The 17,883-nt window shown below is 34.4% G+C and overlaps 2 protein-coding genes and 1 long non-coding RNA gene across 4 annotated transcripts; 1 reads left to right on the top strand and 2 right to left on the bottom strand.

Moving 5' to 3' along the window:
• Positions 1-1,852: 1,852 nt before the first annotated feature.
• On the bottom strand, positions 1,853-4,642 carry LOC120007019 (photosynthetic NDH subunit of subcomplex B 1, chloroplastic). Of its 2 annotated transcripts, XM_038857170.1 has the most exons (7): positions 4,023-4,640; positions 3,397-3,547; positions 3,094-3,284; positions 2,730-2,987; positions 2,480-2,585; positions 2,243-2,328; positions 1,853-2,162 (listed from the first exon to the last, which is right to left on the bottom strand). In XM_038857170.1, the coding sequence occupies exons 1-7, from the start codon at positions 4,460-4,462 to the stop codon at positions 1,955-1,957; spliced, it is 1,440 nt and encodes a 479-aa protein (XP_038713098.1). In that variant the 5' UTR covers positions 4,463-4,640; the 3' UTR covers positions 1,853-1,954. The 2 variants fall into 2 exon arrangements, with proteins under 2 accessions (XP_038713098.1, XP_038713099.1); XM_038857171.1 differs by lacking the exon at positions 1,853-2,162 and having other exon boundaries at positions 2,243-2,345; positions 2,479-2,585; positions 4,023-4,642.
• A 395-nt stretch (positions 4,643-5,037) lies between these two features.
• On the bottom strand, positions 5,038-6,895 carry LOC120007918 (probable WRKY transcription factor 40). The gene is made up of 3 exons (XM_038858405.1): positions 6,517-6,895; positions 6,075-6,407; positions 5,038-5,755 (listed from the first exon to the last, which is right to left on the bottom strand). Exons 1-3 carry the CDS (start codon positions 6,658-6,660, stop codon positions 5,288-5,290), a joined length of 945 nt encoding a protein of 314 aa, XP_038714333.1. The 5' UTR covers positions 6,661-6,895; the 3' UTR covers positions 5,038-5,287.
• A 5,886-nt stretch (positions 6,896-12,781) lies between these two features.
• LOC120007959 lies at positions 12,782-14,134 on the top strand. The gene is made up of 2 exons (XR_005470275.1): positions 12,782-13,383; positions 13,585-14,134. It is a non-coding gene; the product is annotated as an uncharacterized LOC120007959 (long non-coding RNA).
• Positions 14,135-17,883: the final 3,749 nt, after the last annotated feature.

Genomic DNA, 17,883 nt, shown 5'->3' with positions numbered 1-17,883 from the left:
TTTTTTAAAAGAAAAAATATTCATTTATTATACAAAATTGTAAATTTATTCTTTAATATATGAGTTATATTTAAATATTTATTAAATAAATTCAAAAATTCAAAATAGAAATATCTGAACTATAAAATTAGGATGTAAAAAAGAAATAAAGTAGAGGCATATATACGAACTCAATAGAATTTTTTTTAAAAAAAAATGGAGATTTTTCGTGACAGAAAATATTACTCTTTTAAAAAAGTGCAATTTTTGGAATTGGGCAAAATAGTGAAACTTCAATTTTTTTTCAAAACAGAGAAACTTGTATTATTACAGAGAAATTTAATCTAGTTAACAAACAAATAGTGAAATTTATCTATTTTTTTCGAAACAATAAAAAATTAGAAAAGTTTATCTTTTTTGAAACAGTGAAATTTCATTGTTTCTTTGAAACATAAAATTTTCTAGTGTTAGCAAAAAAATTCCACAATTTTAAGACAATGAAAATTAATAGAAACCGATGCAATATTCTCAAATCATAGTGGAAAAAACACATATCATATGACTATAGTAATGGAGTGCATATTTTTTTTTTTTTAATTATAACCATTGCTATATAAGGTACTTAGTTGGAACATATTTCACTGTTTTCAAAGTTTAGAGAAATTTCACTGTTTTTTCAAAATAGATAAATTTGTAGTAACAAAAAAATATTGCAGTTTTAGAAACACTTAAATTCATGGAATTGGAAAAACAGTGAAATTTAATTGTGCAATTTTGCCTAAAACAATGAAAATTCACGAATTTGGAATTACGTTAAATTTCGCAGGATAACTTGATTCGGCCTGGTCCTCAAGACTAGTAGTTATACAACTATACCATGCTATTTTGGTCAAATTTTGATGTTTATGCCTTCAAATTATAGACATTTTTCTCATTTTTGACAAGCTTTTTTGGTCCCAATATGTATTTTGAGACATCAACGTTTTGAAGTTTGTTTAAAGAACATAAAAAGCTGATGATGTCATGCTAATATCATCGTGAAAAACACACTATATAATACACGAGTAAGGGTCCTCTCACAAAAGTTTCTCTAAAAAACTCATTTCCCTCAGTAACACCACAGTCCTCTTCATAGTGTGAGGAGGAGGAGGCCCGTGTCTTCACCTTAGCACCACCTCCTCCTCCTCCGTCATCATTTCAACATATATTTTAGTTTTCTTTCATTATCCAGCTATTTCTAGGCGATTGCTTGCAGTGGACTAGTTCCTTTGGCCGATTGGTAATTTCAGCTTGAAGATGAGTGATTTTGGGTATGAAGATGATTTATCTATACTTCGATCTACCTCCGGATCTAGTTCTACTTCCAAATCTGTTTGGAAGATTGTTGAAATCACAGATCAGCTGATTTTAATGTTATCTTAAGTTTGTTTTGTCTATGGATCTGCAACTACAACGTTGTTGTTTCATCTCTCCCTACAACACAAATAGATTATTTTTAGTCTTATTCCATGATATATTTGCTTTGTATTTGTTTCGCTACCATTCGTTCAAAGTTCTTTCAATCGATGCGATCAAACCTATTTTTAGGTGACTTAGTGAGTCAAAAGGGCCGCAACTCTGAGTTGCATTCCCTCTAGTTACTATGTTTGGGGTATTTTGTTGTATGGGTTGCTATTGCTGCACAATTATATCTTCAAACTTATTAATATAAATAAAATAAATTGCCAGACAAAAAAAAAATTATACACGTAAGGGTACAACTATCATTTAATTTTTATAATCCGACATATATTTGCACCAGTCTTGCATATCATGCTGTATAATCTATGAAAAATGTAGATTTGCTGCATTTTTGCCGACTGTAAGGCGCAAGTTACATCTATCACCAATATTTGTGTATTTAGTTATCAAAATTCAAAACTTTAGATGAACCAATATACAATTGTAAGGGAATTACAAAGCAAAAGAAAACTAGCTAGGAGACAGAGAGATTTACAAGAGGGGTGAGGGCCTCCTCTCCTACTCGAGAGCTAGAGACGTCAAAAATTTGCAGTGAATTTCTTACATCCTCTACATCAATATCTATCAACTTCCCTGTTTTTGACGAAACAACACCACATTTCTTCTCTGCTGCATTAGGAACAAACAGTTTCGCCTTCTCTTCAGAGCAAAACAATGCAATGCTGCAAGAAAAGGAAAAGAAAAAAAGAAGGTAATCAAATATCTGCAAAACTTATTTGCTTGTTTAAACAACATGGTTTACCTTGGTTTTTCTCGAGCATTTGCAAGTTGGATAGCAGCTGTGTTCGTAGCTATTACTCCAGCGGAGTCGTTGATTAGAGCAGCAAGCTAAAACATATAAGAATTATAGCATCAAACAAAATGCCAATGCTAACACTGTAACACATCGTGTCTTTCTAATCGTTGACATTTATAGACGCGTTTAGCATTTCTTGTCTACAGATATTGTTGGAAGATGAGTCGATTAGGGTATTCATACCTGTCCAGGAGTAGTGATAAACACAATACTGGCTTCATCTCCAACTATTTCCTCCACATTTTCCCTTTCTTTCTCATGTGGAATCACAAATACTGGGGTAAAATCCCTGCTTACACAATGTGCTCAAGTCAAATTTTACAGAAATCAGATTTACAATCATTTCCAGCCAGTGTTGAGCACGGTGCTGCCAGTTCGGTCCCAGCTTGGCCATGTATTTGTCAAAGCAAGAATGATAAATAAAACTACATACCTTACAGTTTCAGCTATTTTAGCCCATTTTTGAATAGGTAGCAAGCTGTCTGTGTCCCCCTTAGACTGCATTGAGGCCTGTGAATCTGATTCTATCCCATGAAGGACAATATATTTTCCTTTCTCTACACCTGCATTCCTATATTTTTCCTCGACAACCGCCTTTAGTTTCCTTGAAATCAATACTTTCAATGGGGGCACAGGTTGCCTTGGCAGACTACGATATGGTCTCCCCAACCAATCAAGCATCTGATGGTACCTAAACCAAACAAAACCAGTGTAAGCAGTTTTCAAAATGCATATGTGTATAATTAAAATGGGAAGGCGTTCATGTACAATTAAGGCTTCTACCTTACAGAACTTACATATGGTATCCTCCCTCCGAAAGATTCATGCTATCTGCCCTGAAACTTTCTGTTAGAAGTGATCCGGCTCCTGCTGCATTTACATTGGGGTAAATGTAGCTAACTCTGTCTCGAGCTGATGTCATAAACAAAAATGCCGCATGGCCTAGTCCTGCCAGTTTGGTCGATACGACCAAATCGTAGTATCTACTCTGCAAAAAAGGGTGAAACAGAATTGACATTGGGGCTAGCTCTTCTATCCAGTTTTACAAAATAAAACAGGACTTGGTCTTAAGATGGAAAAATTAATGAGAGAACACTAACCTTGAGTAAACCAAGCATGTCCATGTAATCTGCTGGGTCTACAGAATCATCATCAGGATCATATGCATTAGCCCATCTCACATTCTTATTCATCTCATAAGTCTGTTTTCCTCTCGGAGACGCTATTACATCGATTTGAACACCAGGATACCTTAGAACAGATGAAAGTACACATACTTTTTCAAGTCATGAGTCGTGTTGTCTTTTTTTTGGAACATATAATTCCCCAACCCAACATACCCACTGACCAGCTCATGTTGACAACAGTTAAGACCCCGCGTATGAAATATTAAATATTGTCGAAACTATTGGGTATGGGAATTGAACTTGCAACCTCCCTAGGAGTTATCACAGTCAACTTCACCATCCCAACCAAAACTTCTGTATAACTCATAAGTCTCTGTATGCAGTAAGTACATATCTAGAGGTTTCATACAAGTAGAAGTTGGATATACATATAACTGTCCTTAATCAATTGCATAGCAGGAAAGGAGGAAGTTCTCATAATACCTTAGAAAAGATGAAAGTACACATACTTATTCAACTCATAAGTCTCTGTATGCAGTAAGTGTATATATATATATATATAGGAGTTTCATACAAGTAGAAGTTGGATATACATATACCTGTCCCTAATCAGTTGAATAGCAGGAAAGAAGAGCAAGTTCTCATAAACGCCACCGGAAATTATACAGCAACACCTCCTCACATCCCCTCTTACTTTCGATGCCAATGAAGCAATCTCCACACTGTACCCCATCGGGAACTTCAAGAACCCATAAGGGTTATCCGGGTTATCAGGTGGTCTAGGATCCTCCTCCTGCTTTCCATCCCTAAACAATGATCCATACTCCAGATCGGGATCCTCTTCTTGATCAAAAGGGTCAACAAACCATGAGGCTTTCTTTGCCTGGGTGTGAATGGCTGGTCTTCTAGGTTGCTGGTCTTGTGGGTGGTTCAAGAATAATGGCTTGGAGTAGGTGAAATGGGTTATTGAAGGAATTGAAGGTGGGTTTTTCCGAAAAGGAGAGATGGTTTTGGGTAGCAAACAAGCAGTTGTTGCCATGATCAGATAATGGCTGTATGGATCTTCCTAAATGAATGAATGCTAGTCAGTTTAGTCAGCTGGTCTAAGTGTTTGAGCCTGCAAGTTGGGGATTTGAGTATGTGGAAGATAGTTGGATAAGTGGGTCCTTCTTGCTCTTTTTCCATACATTTTCCCTCTTTGCCTGTTCATAACCTAATTAGTAGAATTGCTTCTTCCTTGAATCTATTTCAATTTTTCTCTCCCTTGACCTTCACTGTATAACTAATTGTAATCATTGTAAGTGTTAAAAATCGCAGAAATGGAACCGAGCAACTGACCAATTGATCGGTTATTTTCATCTCAAAAAGTTGAAGGAAAAAAAAAAAACTGACCATAACCGACTATTTACACCTATAATAATCATGAACATTGTTCATTAAACACTATCAGTAAATTTATTAGGATAAGCCATCGTTTCAATTACTCCCTTGCATAATGGAGATTATGTAAACCATCCCAAAGGCCTTAAATCATTCAATTTAAATTTCTTATCAAACAAATGAAATGAGAAGAAAGAGTAAGAAAATTATTTCACAGTTATGTGGACGGGGTCGAGATCAAGCAACATGTACGATCCATCAATGTTAAATAAGTAAGAACCATGGATCAACTCAAGCGGTTCATTGCAGGTGTTGCTCCTGTTTCCTTCTGCAGAAATACATTTGTTCTTTACAGAACAAATTTGAAATCGACATGGAAATTTCTTTCCCTCTTTTCAAGGTTTGTATATATACAAATCTTATCTAACTAAACTTTGATTACTCTCTAAATAGCTTAACTGATACACACATATAAAACTGGTTTTCACCATTTTCCATTGTGATTATGAGGAAATATTCTTCCAGAAATTGCAGCAGCCAAAGCAGCTGTGAAATTGGGATCCTTTGTCAACGATGAAGCCATCTGTTCCACCAAAAACTGTTTCACCTCTGGTGATTCAGTCCTTGGTTGTGCAGCACTCTTGGCATCAACATTGGACTTAGGTTTTGTCGATTCAACCGTGCTAATCTGTCCTGATGAACCAAGCGAGGCTGCGCCAAAGTTCAGAGTCCGTGTTGAGCTTGGTGTTGCTTCCATTTTATTAGGCTGTGGATGATTGTGCTCTCCCTCATAAGTCGCAACCAGTACAGATTGGTCATCAACACTTCTCTGGACTTTCTTTTTGACAGGACAACTTGGAGCAAAAGAGCATTTGAAGTAGGCTCTTGGGCATGGATTGTCTCTTGTGACCTTCTGACCATACTTCCTCCATTGATATCCATCCTTGACAATCTGCAATACAAGAAACTTGATTCATCAGAAAAATTGATTCAACAAATCTCTCAGCTTTTAATACACTGTATATATATACACACACACTGTGTGGATGCATATTTTTGCATCTTTGTATGGTTCGCTCTAGGGTAATTCTACGGATTTTCCTACCATCTCCTCACCGATTTTTCAGGAAATAACATAACCTCTTTAGTTTGGGAGAGGCGGACTTATTGGAGTTACCCTAGAGCGGACAATACCTTGATGCGAAAATACGCGTATCCAGATATACATATTACATATATACAATTCACAATGATTTTATGCAGAAACTTACAAGGCTTGAATGATCAGACCCCTCTGTCTTGACATAAGCCCTTGAAATCTTTGCTTTGATGACTTCTTCTCTTGGTTTCTTGGACGATTCTTCATCAGTTGAGCTACTCTCGGAATTATTCCCAACAATCCCAAGATTCAGATTGTCATTGTTGTTGCTGCTCTCGGATTTCCTCTTCTTGGGTGGACTCTGCTCCTTTTCGCGATTTTTGTTCATGTAATCTGTCAAGTGATTTCTCAAAGCATTATAATTCTCACACATGACAGTCAACATCTCAGTTAGCCTCTTGTTCTCTGCACTGACCCTTTTCAACTCCTCCACCAGAGCACCAGTCTGGAAAAATTAACAGAACAAATTTCAACTTTCAGATTCCAGAATTCCAAATAATGTGTTCATATCAATTGAAAAACATAACCCAGAAAGGACTTTGACATAAACTAACCTCTTGTTTGGCTGAAATCTCCATCCTTAGCTCAGTGGGATTGCTTTCAACCTCCCTTGGCAAGCTTAAACAAGCACCATCAAAAAGCCTAAGAGGCTTAGTGTTAAGATCCAATGAAGTGTCAATCAAAGAAGTATAATCCATTTCCTTTGATATCGAACTAGTTGTCCTCCTTAATCTCCAAGCAAAACCCAGATCAAAGATTCTTGCTTTTTGACCTTTTCAGCAATAAAATCTCAAACCCACCAAGACTTGGCTAAGAAATTGGATTTGATGAACAAACCCTATGTGTATATATATATAGACACACAACTAGAAGGTCCACTTGCAGAAGAGGAAACTTGGTGGAAATAGAGGGAGAGGAAGATAAGATATAAAGGGCTGGCATGCGCTGCTTGTATATATAATCATATATATATATATTTATTTATTTATATAGGTCAAGAAGAGAAGGTTAAACGAGGAAGTCGTGTGGAACTGGTGGGAGACTTTGTCGGTTTAGAGAGTTTGAATTTCTAGGCAGGAACATGAACATTTGTTTTGTCAAAGTCAAGCCCACCAAAAAAGAAGTAGCGTCTTGCTATATATATATATATATAGAACCCATCCATTGGTTATATATAGTAGGTCGGTCTTTCACAGAAAGATATGTCAAAAGAAGTTTTGTGTTGACCTCCTACTACCACCTTTTTGTATATTTCTATATGTATATGTATATGTATATGTATATGTATCAATGTATCTTAATTTTGCTTCCCACGCACGTAGTGTTCCATTTTGTCACGTTTTCAATCATTACCCATGTTAGTATTTTTTTTTCGCCCTTTTTTGCAAAGAGAATCCTTTTGTTAATTTGTTTTAGTAAAGGGTTTTTGGTGATTCTTTCTTTTAATAATCTATTTTCTCTTGGGTTTGTACTATGGACAATTGGGATACTTCACTTTTAGGTTATCGCAATGATGCTTGTAATTAAATTATTTTAATTGTCACTCCAAAAATCTTATATGCTTTCACATGTTTTAGTTATATTTTTTATGGTCACACGTGATAAAAGTATCAATTTTCTGGGTTAATACTTCTGGTGAGAGGTGAGAGGTGAGTGGTGATCAAATCGTATGGATTCGAAAAGTTTTGGTCATACCCTGAAATTTGGTCAAACTTACACTATTGTCATGTGATAAATTTTTGTGTGCGGAGGCCAACGGTTTGTGCTTAAGTTCACATCGAATGTCTAAAAAACAAATTTGTGTAGTATCGTTCTCGATTTCTAAAAACAATTTAATGCAAGCAACCCACTTTTTTTTTCTTAACCACAACAATCTTTTTAGTCAGCATAAATGACTTGGTAAATCAACATAATCACTCAACCAAACTATATATGGACTCTAATTATTATGTAGATTTTATACGGAAGTAGTGTGGCTTGAACCGTTTTGTGGTGCAAGTAGGGGTGGTAAAATTTCATCATGTTCGAATGATTGAATTTATTCGATCCGAATTAAACTAAGTTTGAACATAAGTTACATATTCAAAATTTGGGTTCAACACAAAATGTTTGCCCGATTTAAAATCGGATCCTGGTCCAAACACAGAAATTTGTTTAGTTTACTTGTCTAGACCATAATCCGAATTAAGTTAATGTTCGAATTTAAATCAATCCGGGTTAGAGTATGAATATGTAAAATTTTTGTAAACACGTGATATTGTCTGATCCGAAACCGAATTTTTGCCACCTCTAAGTGCAAGTAACCATGTCAAAAGATGACAGTGTTGAAAGCATAGGTTTCTTCGCAATCACTTAATACATCCTCTAAAGACAAAATCTATGATTCCAATTCACTTTTGCTTTAACGGATTGAATAACAAAAAGAAAATTTTAGTGAACAAGAAGACCAAAACAACAAAGTTGGCGTAAAATGTCAAATATGGTTGGCAAGTCATGACCACATCCAGCACAATCCAACCTGGCAGGTTGCCAGTGTTTCTTTTTATTGGGTTGTCTGATTTCTTGGTTCCTTGTGACTTCCACAAATGCTCAACTTGCACATTAAAAATATATAATAATTGGGCCTAAATTATTTACATTATTTGATCACAACTTCCATATTGTAAAACCAAAAAAGGGTAATATAAAGCAATGTTTCTAAAGCCCAAAATTTAATTTAATATTGTATTGTATGATCTATAATTCAATAAGAATTATTAAACAAAAATGTTAGTGATCTCAGTAAATGAGATCGCAATCATCCCAGTAATTCATTTTGTCCCTTGATTGATATAAATGTAGAGGTCCACGAAATCTGGTGATTAAATCAAAGAGTGACATGCCAATCACTGGGATGATTGGGATCCCATTTATTGAGATCCCTATCACTTCTAATTATTAAAATCGAATTGGGCCTTAATTAGTCTTTTTACTTGGAGATTAGTTTTGATGAATTAGGTTATAGAAGTCAAAATAAATATGGTTTTTGACCAAACACGTAATGAACACTATATAGTTAGATTTATAATGGGACCAATACACAATAGTTACTATATTCGTACAAAAACATGGCAAGTAGAAGAGCTATTTAGGAATCATATATATATATATATATATTTCCTTATGTAGATCCAAAGAGTGGATAAGTTTATGGACACAAAATTTAATGGTTGTAATAAAACACAACAAAAACAACGGTCACCTATTTATTATGGGATCCATTATACCTATGATTGAAGAATATATAAGTCCATAAAGTTGATCTATATAGGAGAATTTATGTATATATATGTCCGTATGTGTATATATAATTGAAAATTCTGAAGTTTGAATATAATAGGAAATGCATTAAATGTAATTTGACCAAAAAAGTTATTGGATATTTGACTCAATTGTCGAGTCCCATGATTTTTCCCGGGTCGAGGGTCTTTCATAAAATGACAAATTCTGGCATCCATTTCAATCAACCATGTTGGATTGGGAATTGACATTATCCTTAATTTGTAATATTTAATTACTGTAAGATTTCTCATCAATTCAACTTATTCTACAACGAAGAAGACAAAAAAGAAAAGAAAGAAAGAATTGAATCACATGCACCGCCAGTCTCGTTTGATTCGTATAATTTGAGCAGCAGCCGACTTGCTTTTGACTCTCTACATAAGTATATAATAGTCTTCGGGTGTTTGGATCGATCGTTCTATTTTCTCTAATCAAGATACCCTATAAACAGGGACGTAGCCAGGATTTGTGATGAGGGGGGGCATTGTGGGGGTTCGGTGGCAACGCCCCCGAAATTTTTTTGAACTATTTATATATTGTTTTTTTATTATTCAATTTAGTAACATAACTTCTTTTTTATTATTATAAATTGACATATAACAAGCAAAATAAAAAATATTAGAGTAAGTAGTTATAATTTAACTATAATTTCCCCAGCTGAATCTATGCCTAATAACTTTTGAAACATGAATAAAATACTACGAATAGCTTAAATTGAATGAAATAAAAAAAAAAAAATTTTTAGATAAATAAATTGGATAGTAAACAACCTTTGTTAAGTATTGAATAAAGAACAACACAATTCTTAATACTTCAGAGGAATAGTTAATCTAAAGCTAAAAGGCTAAAATAGGCAAAATAAAATAAATGAAGGAACAAAAATAGCCAATAGGAACAACACCAAGTATTGATACCGTAAACAAAGAGACAAAATAAAAAAATAATAATAAATGCAATTAAAAAAAAGCACAAAATAAATGAAATAGAAAAGCACAAAGTAAATATGGGCATGTGCTGGTGAGGATCGAACTGGGGGCGGCTGGGTCTTGAACTCAACAAAAATGGAAAAAGCAACTAGAACAATCACCATTTCATCATCTATTATTTAAACTTATTATATATATCTAGTAATTTTTTTTGTCAAAATCCAGGGGGGGCACGTGCCCCCCTGGGGCCCTCTATGGCTCCGTCCGTGCCTATAAATCTTATTAAACATGAATAATACCATGCAAATATACTATTTGAACATTCGATATGAGTCTAAAGTAGAGACATTAGATCCGCATGCACAACAGTTTCTCACCAGAAAATAGGATAAGTGGAACCAAAACTTAACGCGTGACCACTAGGGTATTACGACTTCCAGTGAAAATCGAACAGAAGGCCTTTCGACTTCATACGATCTGGCCCTACAAAAATTCATCACTAAACTATCACGCAATGGTACCTATATATCATTGTTAACATAAAAATCCAAGATGGTTTATCAACTGAAATAATTCATTTTCATCTACTAGTTTATTACGGGGACCACCACATCCCCGTCGTTTCCCCTCTCTCTAAAACTCTCTCAACTAAAACTCCCTCTCCTTCGTACAGATCTGAGGGGAGGAGAAGACCGCCATCTCCTCCTCCTCCTTCATTCTCCCCTTTTGTTAGTTTTTTCTTTTAGTTTGTTGATGTTCTATTGAATAAGGACTACGGGCAGATCATGGTTTTCTCCCTATAATTCTGTTTGGGATATGATTTTGCTTCAAGAACGATGTATAATAGGATTTCCTTTAGCATATTTTGAGCTCCAAACTCTAAGAAGTATGGATATGTAGCTATGATTTTGGTGGAGTTGGATATGGATTTAGATCTTGATCTACTTCCAGATATGTTTAGAGGAGTTTTCAAACGGTCAAATCTCCTTTGTTCATGTTTGTTTGTTTAATTCGATGATGTTTGGTGTAACGCGATTTCGTTCGATTACCTACGATATTTGGTGGAATACGGTGTCGTCCAGGGATGTTCGGTGACGATCGGTTTTGTATTTGTGTTTCTCTTTTTTAGTCCTATTAGTTGTAATACATTTTTATGGTGGCTCAAGTGACTTAGGACCTCAAATTCTTTTTCTCATTCTGGGTTAATGAATACATTTCATTCTCCATATGACTTTTCCAAAATTATTTTTTTTTTCATTTTCAGCTAATTATTACGTATAACCATACATACGGGTATAACCTTCATAAATATAATTAAATGATCAGGAATAAGAGTCTAACAAGCATTAAATTTTGGTGACCACGAAAAGAAAATAATATTCTTTTTTTTTGTCAAAATTATTAAGATAATTCCATGCTTTTCCAATATAGTTTTCTTTTGACTAATAATTATAATAACAAATATAACAAATTCACAAAACAAAACCAAAAAAAAAGAGAGAGAGTAATTTATTAGAAGAGAAATGGGGTCAGAATTGTCTATGTAGTGTGTACTTAAGCAAATAAATTAATAATGACTTTGCATTTAAAATGGCTTTCCTTGACTAATATGTGGGTTTATTATAATAGCAAGGACGGCGCTGGGCATACGACACACGTCCTAATTAACCCCAAAAAATCAACAAATTATATGTTAAAAAATTTAAAAAAATCACCTAATCTAAGAAGAACAAGAACAAGAACAAGAAGAATACTTTATGCATGGACCATGACCAAAACAACTAACCCACTTGATGGTCAGTCCATTGAATCTAGATAGAAGAAATTTTAATTTTCTACTATGTTCTCATTCACGAACCCGTTCAATACATCTATCTTTATGTGTCCACATCCAATTAATTATAGGACAAAACAAGTGCACACCTAATCCAAAGAGAATTCCAAAATCATATGGGTTTGATTTGATTTGATTGGTCTTACTTTTCCAAAACACATGGTGGAGACTTTGTTTGATAAATTTGATAAATTCTACCTTATAATTAAAAGGGTTGTCCTTTTGAGAATGAAATTAATAGAAGACTATTTGACTTCAAATGTGGCTGAAATTAGAGTGACGCCCCTTTTAATTATTATTATTATTAAAAAAATGCTAATGAGTGTCCTTGCAATATTGGATAAAGATAAGTGAAAGATTGTTTATCACATATGATATACTGTGAAATACAATAGTCAATCATTAACAAATACCTTTAGTGTACCCGTTAACACTACCCTTATAATTACATTGAAGAGTTTGGTAGGGTACGATAATCTTGTGAGAAAATAAGACCAAAGAAAAGTCAAGAAGAAGACAAATAATAATGTGTGAAGATTCTTGTCCACACGCGAGGTCGGCCCAATGTCGAGTTTTAAATTTATTACTATTATTGGACAACTAGCTTAGCAAACTTAGTTTGTCAAATTCAACAAAAGTGTGTTGGAAACCAATTGAATTCCCAAGTGGGTATGGGATAAAGTATACATATATCATATATATGGACCCATTTCATACTACCATGTCCGTACTTAATTATATACGTGAGATGTTCTTGTAATTGTCATATTGGGAAGACACATCTTGTAATGTAAATTTCTTATTGAGATTTTTGAGTGTCGATTTTAGTTGAATAGAAAATAGAGATTTGGTAGTTTGGTACATTCGTTCGGTTTGTGCATGTATCTCCTATCAAGCATCATCATCGTCATATTAGCGTTGAAGATTTCTATAGGACACCACCTCAGGTTACCCCTAGGGGGCCACTTGAAGTGGCGGCCGATAGAAATCATGCTTCTGTCAGACGCTTCCCTGTGTCACGTCTATCGAGACAAATTTAAATAATTGTTGCGTTTCAACCCTAAAATTGGACTTCTTATTTGTAACTTTTCAAGAGAGCCTCCTTTGGAGCTAGGGTTCGAAAGTCATCTTGAAGTCTCTCACATCCATTCATCAAATCACATTCAAAGATGTGGAATCCTTATGGTGTATTTTTTAGTCCAAAGTGCACGCATATAGATTGAAGGTTTCTTCTTGAGTACAAAATCGACGTGGTTCTCTCTACCCGGTAAAGTCAAGTCAATCGAGGAGTTGATTGGGGGTTTATACATATGTTCTCTTGTGTATGTTTGTAATCTAAGGTATTCCCTTTGAGAGAGATTATTCACTCGTATACCCAAGGTTTTTTCATTACTTTTTGTCACAAGATTTTCCTCGTTAAATAATTTCTTGATTCTTAATTATTGCTTTCCATATATCTTGCAATTGATTGTTTGGGTATTGATTAAATAATTGTTGCATTTCAACCCTAAAATTAGACTTCTTATTTGTAACTTTTCAAGAGAGCCTTCTTTGGAGCTACGGTTCAAAAGTCATCTTGAAGTCTCTCACATCCATTCAACAAATCACACTCGAAGATGTGGAATCCTTATGGTGTATTTTTTTAGTCCAAGGTGCACGCATGTAGATTGAAGGAAAATTGGACTTCTTATTTGTAACTTTTCAAGAGAGCCTCCTTTGGAGTTACAGTTCAAAAGTCATCTTGAAGTCTCTCACATCCATTAACAAATCACACTCGAAGATGTGGAATCCTTATGGTGTATTTTTTTAATCCAAGGTGCACGCATGTAGATTGAAGGTTTCTTCTTGAGCTCAAAATCGAGCTGGTTTTCTCTATCCGATAAAGTCAAGTCAATCGAGGAGTTGATTGGGGGGTTTCTACATATATTCTCTTGTGTATGTTTGTAATCTAAGGTAATACCCTTTGAGAGTTTAGTGGTATTTTCATTACTTTTTGTGGACAAGATTTTCCTCGTTAAGTAATTTCTTGATTCTTAATTATTGTTTTCCATATATCTTGCAATTGATTGTTTGAGTACTGATTTTAAATCATTTCTTGATTCTTAATTATTGCTTTCCATATATATTGCAATTGATTGTTTGAAGAATGATTTTGAAGTTGATTATTTTGACATATTTACTATGTCACCATATATATATGTATATTTATTTTTTTGAAACGGGGGAGGGCGGATTCGAACTCGGGTCATCAGGGTGATACCTGTCATCCTTATCACTCCAATTAGTGGCTTGGGTGTGTATAAGCGTATACATAAATTGTAATAGTTTTCTATATTTTATTTCGAAATAATATTTTATGTGTATATATAATTGAGAAATTCAAACCGGTATTAGCAAATTCCGGCCCTATTTAGGGATGGGATTGCACATTCCAATGAATATAAAACCCATTGGCCTCAATTTGGTTTTGAAATAGTTAATATTGAGAATATGTTGTTTTATGCAAAACAAAAGCCAAAAAGAAAAATCAATAGTGCTTTGTCACAATCTAAAGAGTAATCTATGTCAAGATTAATAATTCAATATGATATTTTTGGTCCATAGTCGCACAATAGTCAAGATGTAGGTCCTCATCCCAATCAAATATAGAGGAGCACTCCATGCATAGATATTAGTCTCTCTCTCTCTCTCTATATATATATATTGGATAATAAATGTCAGTCAAATTTAGATAGACCAAAAGTTTGACACGCTCCCCCCTTTCCAAGTGGTTCATCTAAATCAACAAAGTAACAAGCAGAAATTAATAATATAATAGTGACATTCTATACATGTGTGAGACTATGTGGTTGCACAAGTTATTTAACAGGCAAAAATTGATTCAAATACTCGAAAATTTACAAGAACTAGATTAATTAAAATTCTAATTTGAAAATGGATTCAAAGATACTACCATTGTAGGCTTGAATTAACCCTTTGGACCAATTGAATTTGATTATGATGTAAAAAAAATTAAACTAAATTATAAATTTTTATATTTTTAATTTCCTATGATTCATGATTAAATATTTTTTGTTGATTAATTACCGTTTTAAAAGTTTACTTCTTCAAATTGGATTTAGATAATCCTCCAAGATTTGTTTGAATTTGAAGAAAGTAGGGAGAAAGATTTTGTCGCAAACAATTTGAGGTATTATCCACACCTTGAATACAAGATCGATGTGACTTTTTCTTTCTAAAAGATGTTTCAAATGTTATTATGTTGGGTCATGTTTATAAAACACATCGGTTGATATTCATGAGCGGGTGTCGGTGTGGAATTTTTGTCTTAACAAGATTCAAATTGACATATATGATTGGCACCAGCAATAAAAACAAAATTGAATTCTAGCTTGTTCACCACTCCAATAACATGAAATGAATCAAACCCACTTTCTCAATTGTACACAAAAAATAGTACTATTGTTCCACCACCAACCCTTTGAAGTCGCAAGTGTATCATGCACGTACATATCTTTTCAATATCGAAAATAATAAACATGCCAGTAGTTGATATCCCAATTATCTCAGCTGCTGAGTTGGACACACAAAATTTAAGTGAATTCATGGGCTCCACATGTCCCACATGATACATATGAAATCTTGCGCACACAACTCAATAACTGTGATAACTAGGATACGAACTGTCGGAACGTCTATCATAACTGTTCCAATATTTATATGGTAGACTTAATAGACACATTTAGTACACTTGTACATATATATGGGGTATGGCTGCCCAATTATATAAGGAACTAAATTTTCCCAAAAATGATGCCATGAATGACCTCATCATCAACATTATTCATCACAAAATTCTTCACATTCACTCTCAACATTACGTCCTCTAAATTTATCACATCAAACTTGTGAATTACGTGGGACAAAGTTCTTACATTGTTAACATTGTCTTCTTCAATTCTTACAATATTCTTTCTAACCCAAATCCTACGGTTGACATCAAATCATAAGCAGACAAGTTCCTTTCAAGAAAAAAAACACACGCACATTTCAGTCAACTTATTCACGATGAAATTAATATATATATTATATGAAATGCCAAAAACATGTTCTCTACGATTGTGTTGTTTTAGCCGCAATTGGAACAGTAGTAATGTTGGTGGTTGTGGTCGGTTTGAAAAATGTGTTTCGTTCACATTAAAAATTAGAAAATAAAGAAAGTCTATGTAGTTGGAGTTGACCAACACTCATTGATTAGTTCTAAATACATTAAAGCATGCACGACCAAGTAAGTAGTCGTTAGACGGACGTGGAGCGTTCGATTTTAAGTTGACGCAGTTATTTCAAAGTGATTTGTGTTGGATCTCGACTCAACAAACATGGCGGGTGGGTTTGTGCGTCTAACCCGACTCGAGTTTAGGATTAGTGAGATGTCTAATGACACATCTATTGAATTGTTCTCGGTAAAAAAAAAAAATTAGTTAGACGTTAGATGATTTGAAATTAGTTAGATATTAGATGATTCCTAAAAGAATAGAGAAAGTGTTTACACAGGTCTCAGAGTTGAGTTGGGCCAACCAAATGCTAGTTTCATACTCTGGAGGATCAAGATAGAGCCCAACTTCATTACAAGTCCAAGATGGAGCATTAAGGTTGTGCTAGCTGTTAGAGGTGTACATTGGGCCGGGTCCCAAGTCTGATAAAACTGGTTTCAGTCGGGTAAGACCTGGTTCAATAAAAATGTTATCGGGCCAGCCCAATAAACGCTAGGTCCATCAGGGTCACCAGATCGGGCGGGTGTACACCTCTATTATTTGTAGCTGTTAATCTGTTATAGAAAATTAGTTTCTTTCATTTATTTTGAGGGCCCATGGAAAGCTGATGGATACCGTATATAACAGAAAATTAGTCTCTTTCATTTATTTTGGGGGCCCATAGAAAGGTGATGGATGCCAATAAGGTCTTTTCAGTCACCTATGCTACGTCCTGATAATGCCATAATGGGCCCCATATTATGTCGAGCCCGGATTATGGATCTCGCATATCTCCACATTAGTATGATATTGTCTACTTTGAACCTAGACCCGCATGGATTTACTCTTGAGTTTATACCTAAAAGTTCTCATACCAATACAGATATTGTCCACACTTATAAACGCACATTCTTTCCCATGTCTAGCCAATCCGAGACTTTAGTTTCCACCTAACAAATATCACCATCGATTTCCCATATTAGCATTGTGCTACTTGATTACCAAGATAGTAGGACCAAACAGAATCCAATGACTTGGCGTGTGTGTCGTTAAGAGTTTAAGAGGCGATGACGCATGTGATGAGATCATGAGCAATGAAGAGGGGAGGTTTGGGGCGGGTCGACAACTGCTTTTCTTCTGTATGCGGTGTACAATTATTCAAGAATGGGTCTCGTACAAACTTTCTTGTTTCAATAGTATTAAGTCTTGAAGTCTATGTCGGATCGGTTAGGAAATTCCTTCATATGATTAAGTGTGGTCCAACGAGGACGACTAGTATACAAAACAACTTAATTTGTGTCGGATAATTAAGTTTTGTAAGTGATAAAAAGTTACGTTTGGTGGAGCTTATTTGTTGTCGTCAAAATAAATTAGTTGAGCTGTGAAAAATAAACTAATTATAAGCTGTAAAATAATCTGTAAGTGTTTGGTGAAACTTATAGCTAACACTAGCTTATAAACGGTAAAATAAACTGTCAGATATTTAATGAAATTTATAACTGACACTAACAATTGTGAAAAAGTATGTTTGAGTTTGGTTTAAAAGATATAATAAAAGGTGCAAAAAAAAAATGATAACGGTATAAA

The sequence above is a fragment of the Tripterygium wilfordii genome, chromosome 10 (genome assembly GCF_013401445.1).
Source record: "Tripterygium wilfordii isolate XIE 37 chromosome 10, ASM1340144v1, whole genome shotgun sequence".
NCBI lineage: Eukaryota > Viridiplantae > Streptophyta > Magnoliopsida > Celastrales > Celastraceae > Tripterygium > Tripterygium wilfordii.
The sequence above is the reverse complement of the archived record's forward strand: the minus strand, read 5'-3'. Positions and strand labels throughout refer to the sequence as shown.

Excerpts from the sequence above, each read along its gene's own strand:
- LOC120007019 (XM_038857170.1), bottom strand. The coding sequence starts at position 4,462 with ATGGCAACAACTGCTTGTTTGCTACCCAAAACCATCTCTCCTTTTCGG. Across the intron at positions 2,586-2,729 it reads AAAATAGCTGAAACTGTAAG|GGATTTTACCCCAGTATTTG; the intron begins GTATGTAGTTTT and ends TTGTGTAAGCAG. Across the intron at positions 2,163-2,242 it reads AATGCTCGAGAAAAACCAAG|CATTGCATTGTTTTGCTCTG; the intron begins GTAAACCATGTT and ends CTTTTCTTGCAG.
- LOC120007918 (XM_038858405.1), bottom strand. The coding sequence starts at position 6,660 with ATGGATTATACTTCTTTGATTGACACTTCATTGGATCTTAACACTAAG. Across the intron at positions 6,408-6,516 it reads AGATTTCAGCCAAACAAGAG|ACTGGTGCTCTGGTGGAGGA; the intron begins GTTAGTTTATGT and ends TAATTTTTCCAG. Across the intron at positions 5,756-6,074 it reads GGTCTGATCATTCAAGCCTT|ATTGTCAAGGATGGATATCA; the intron begins GTAAGTTTCTGC and ends CTTGTATTGCAG.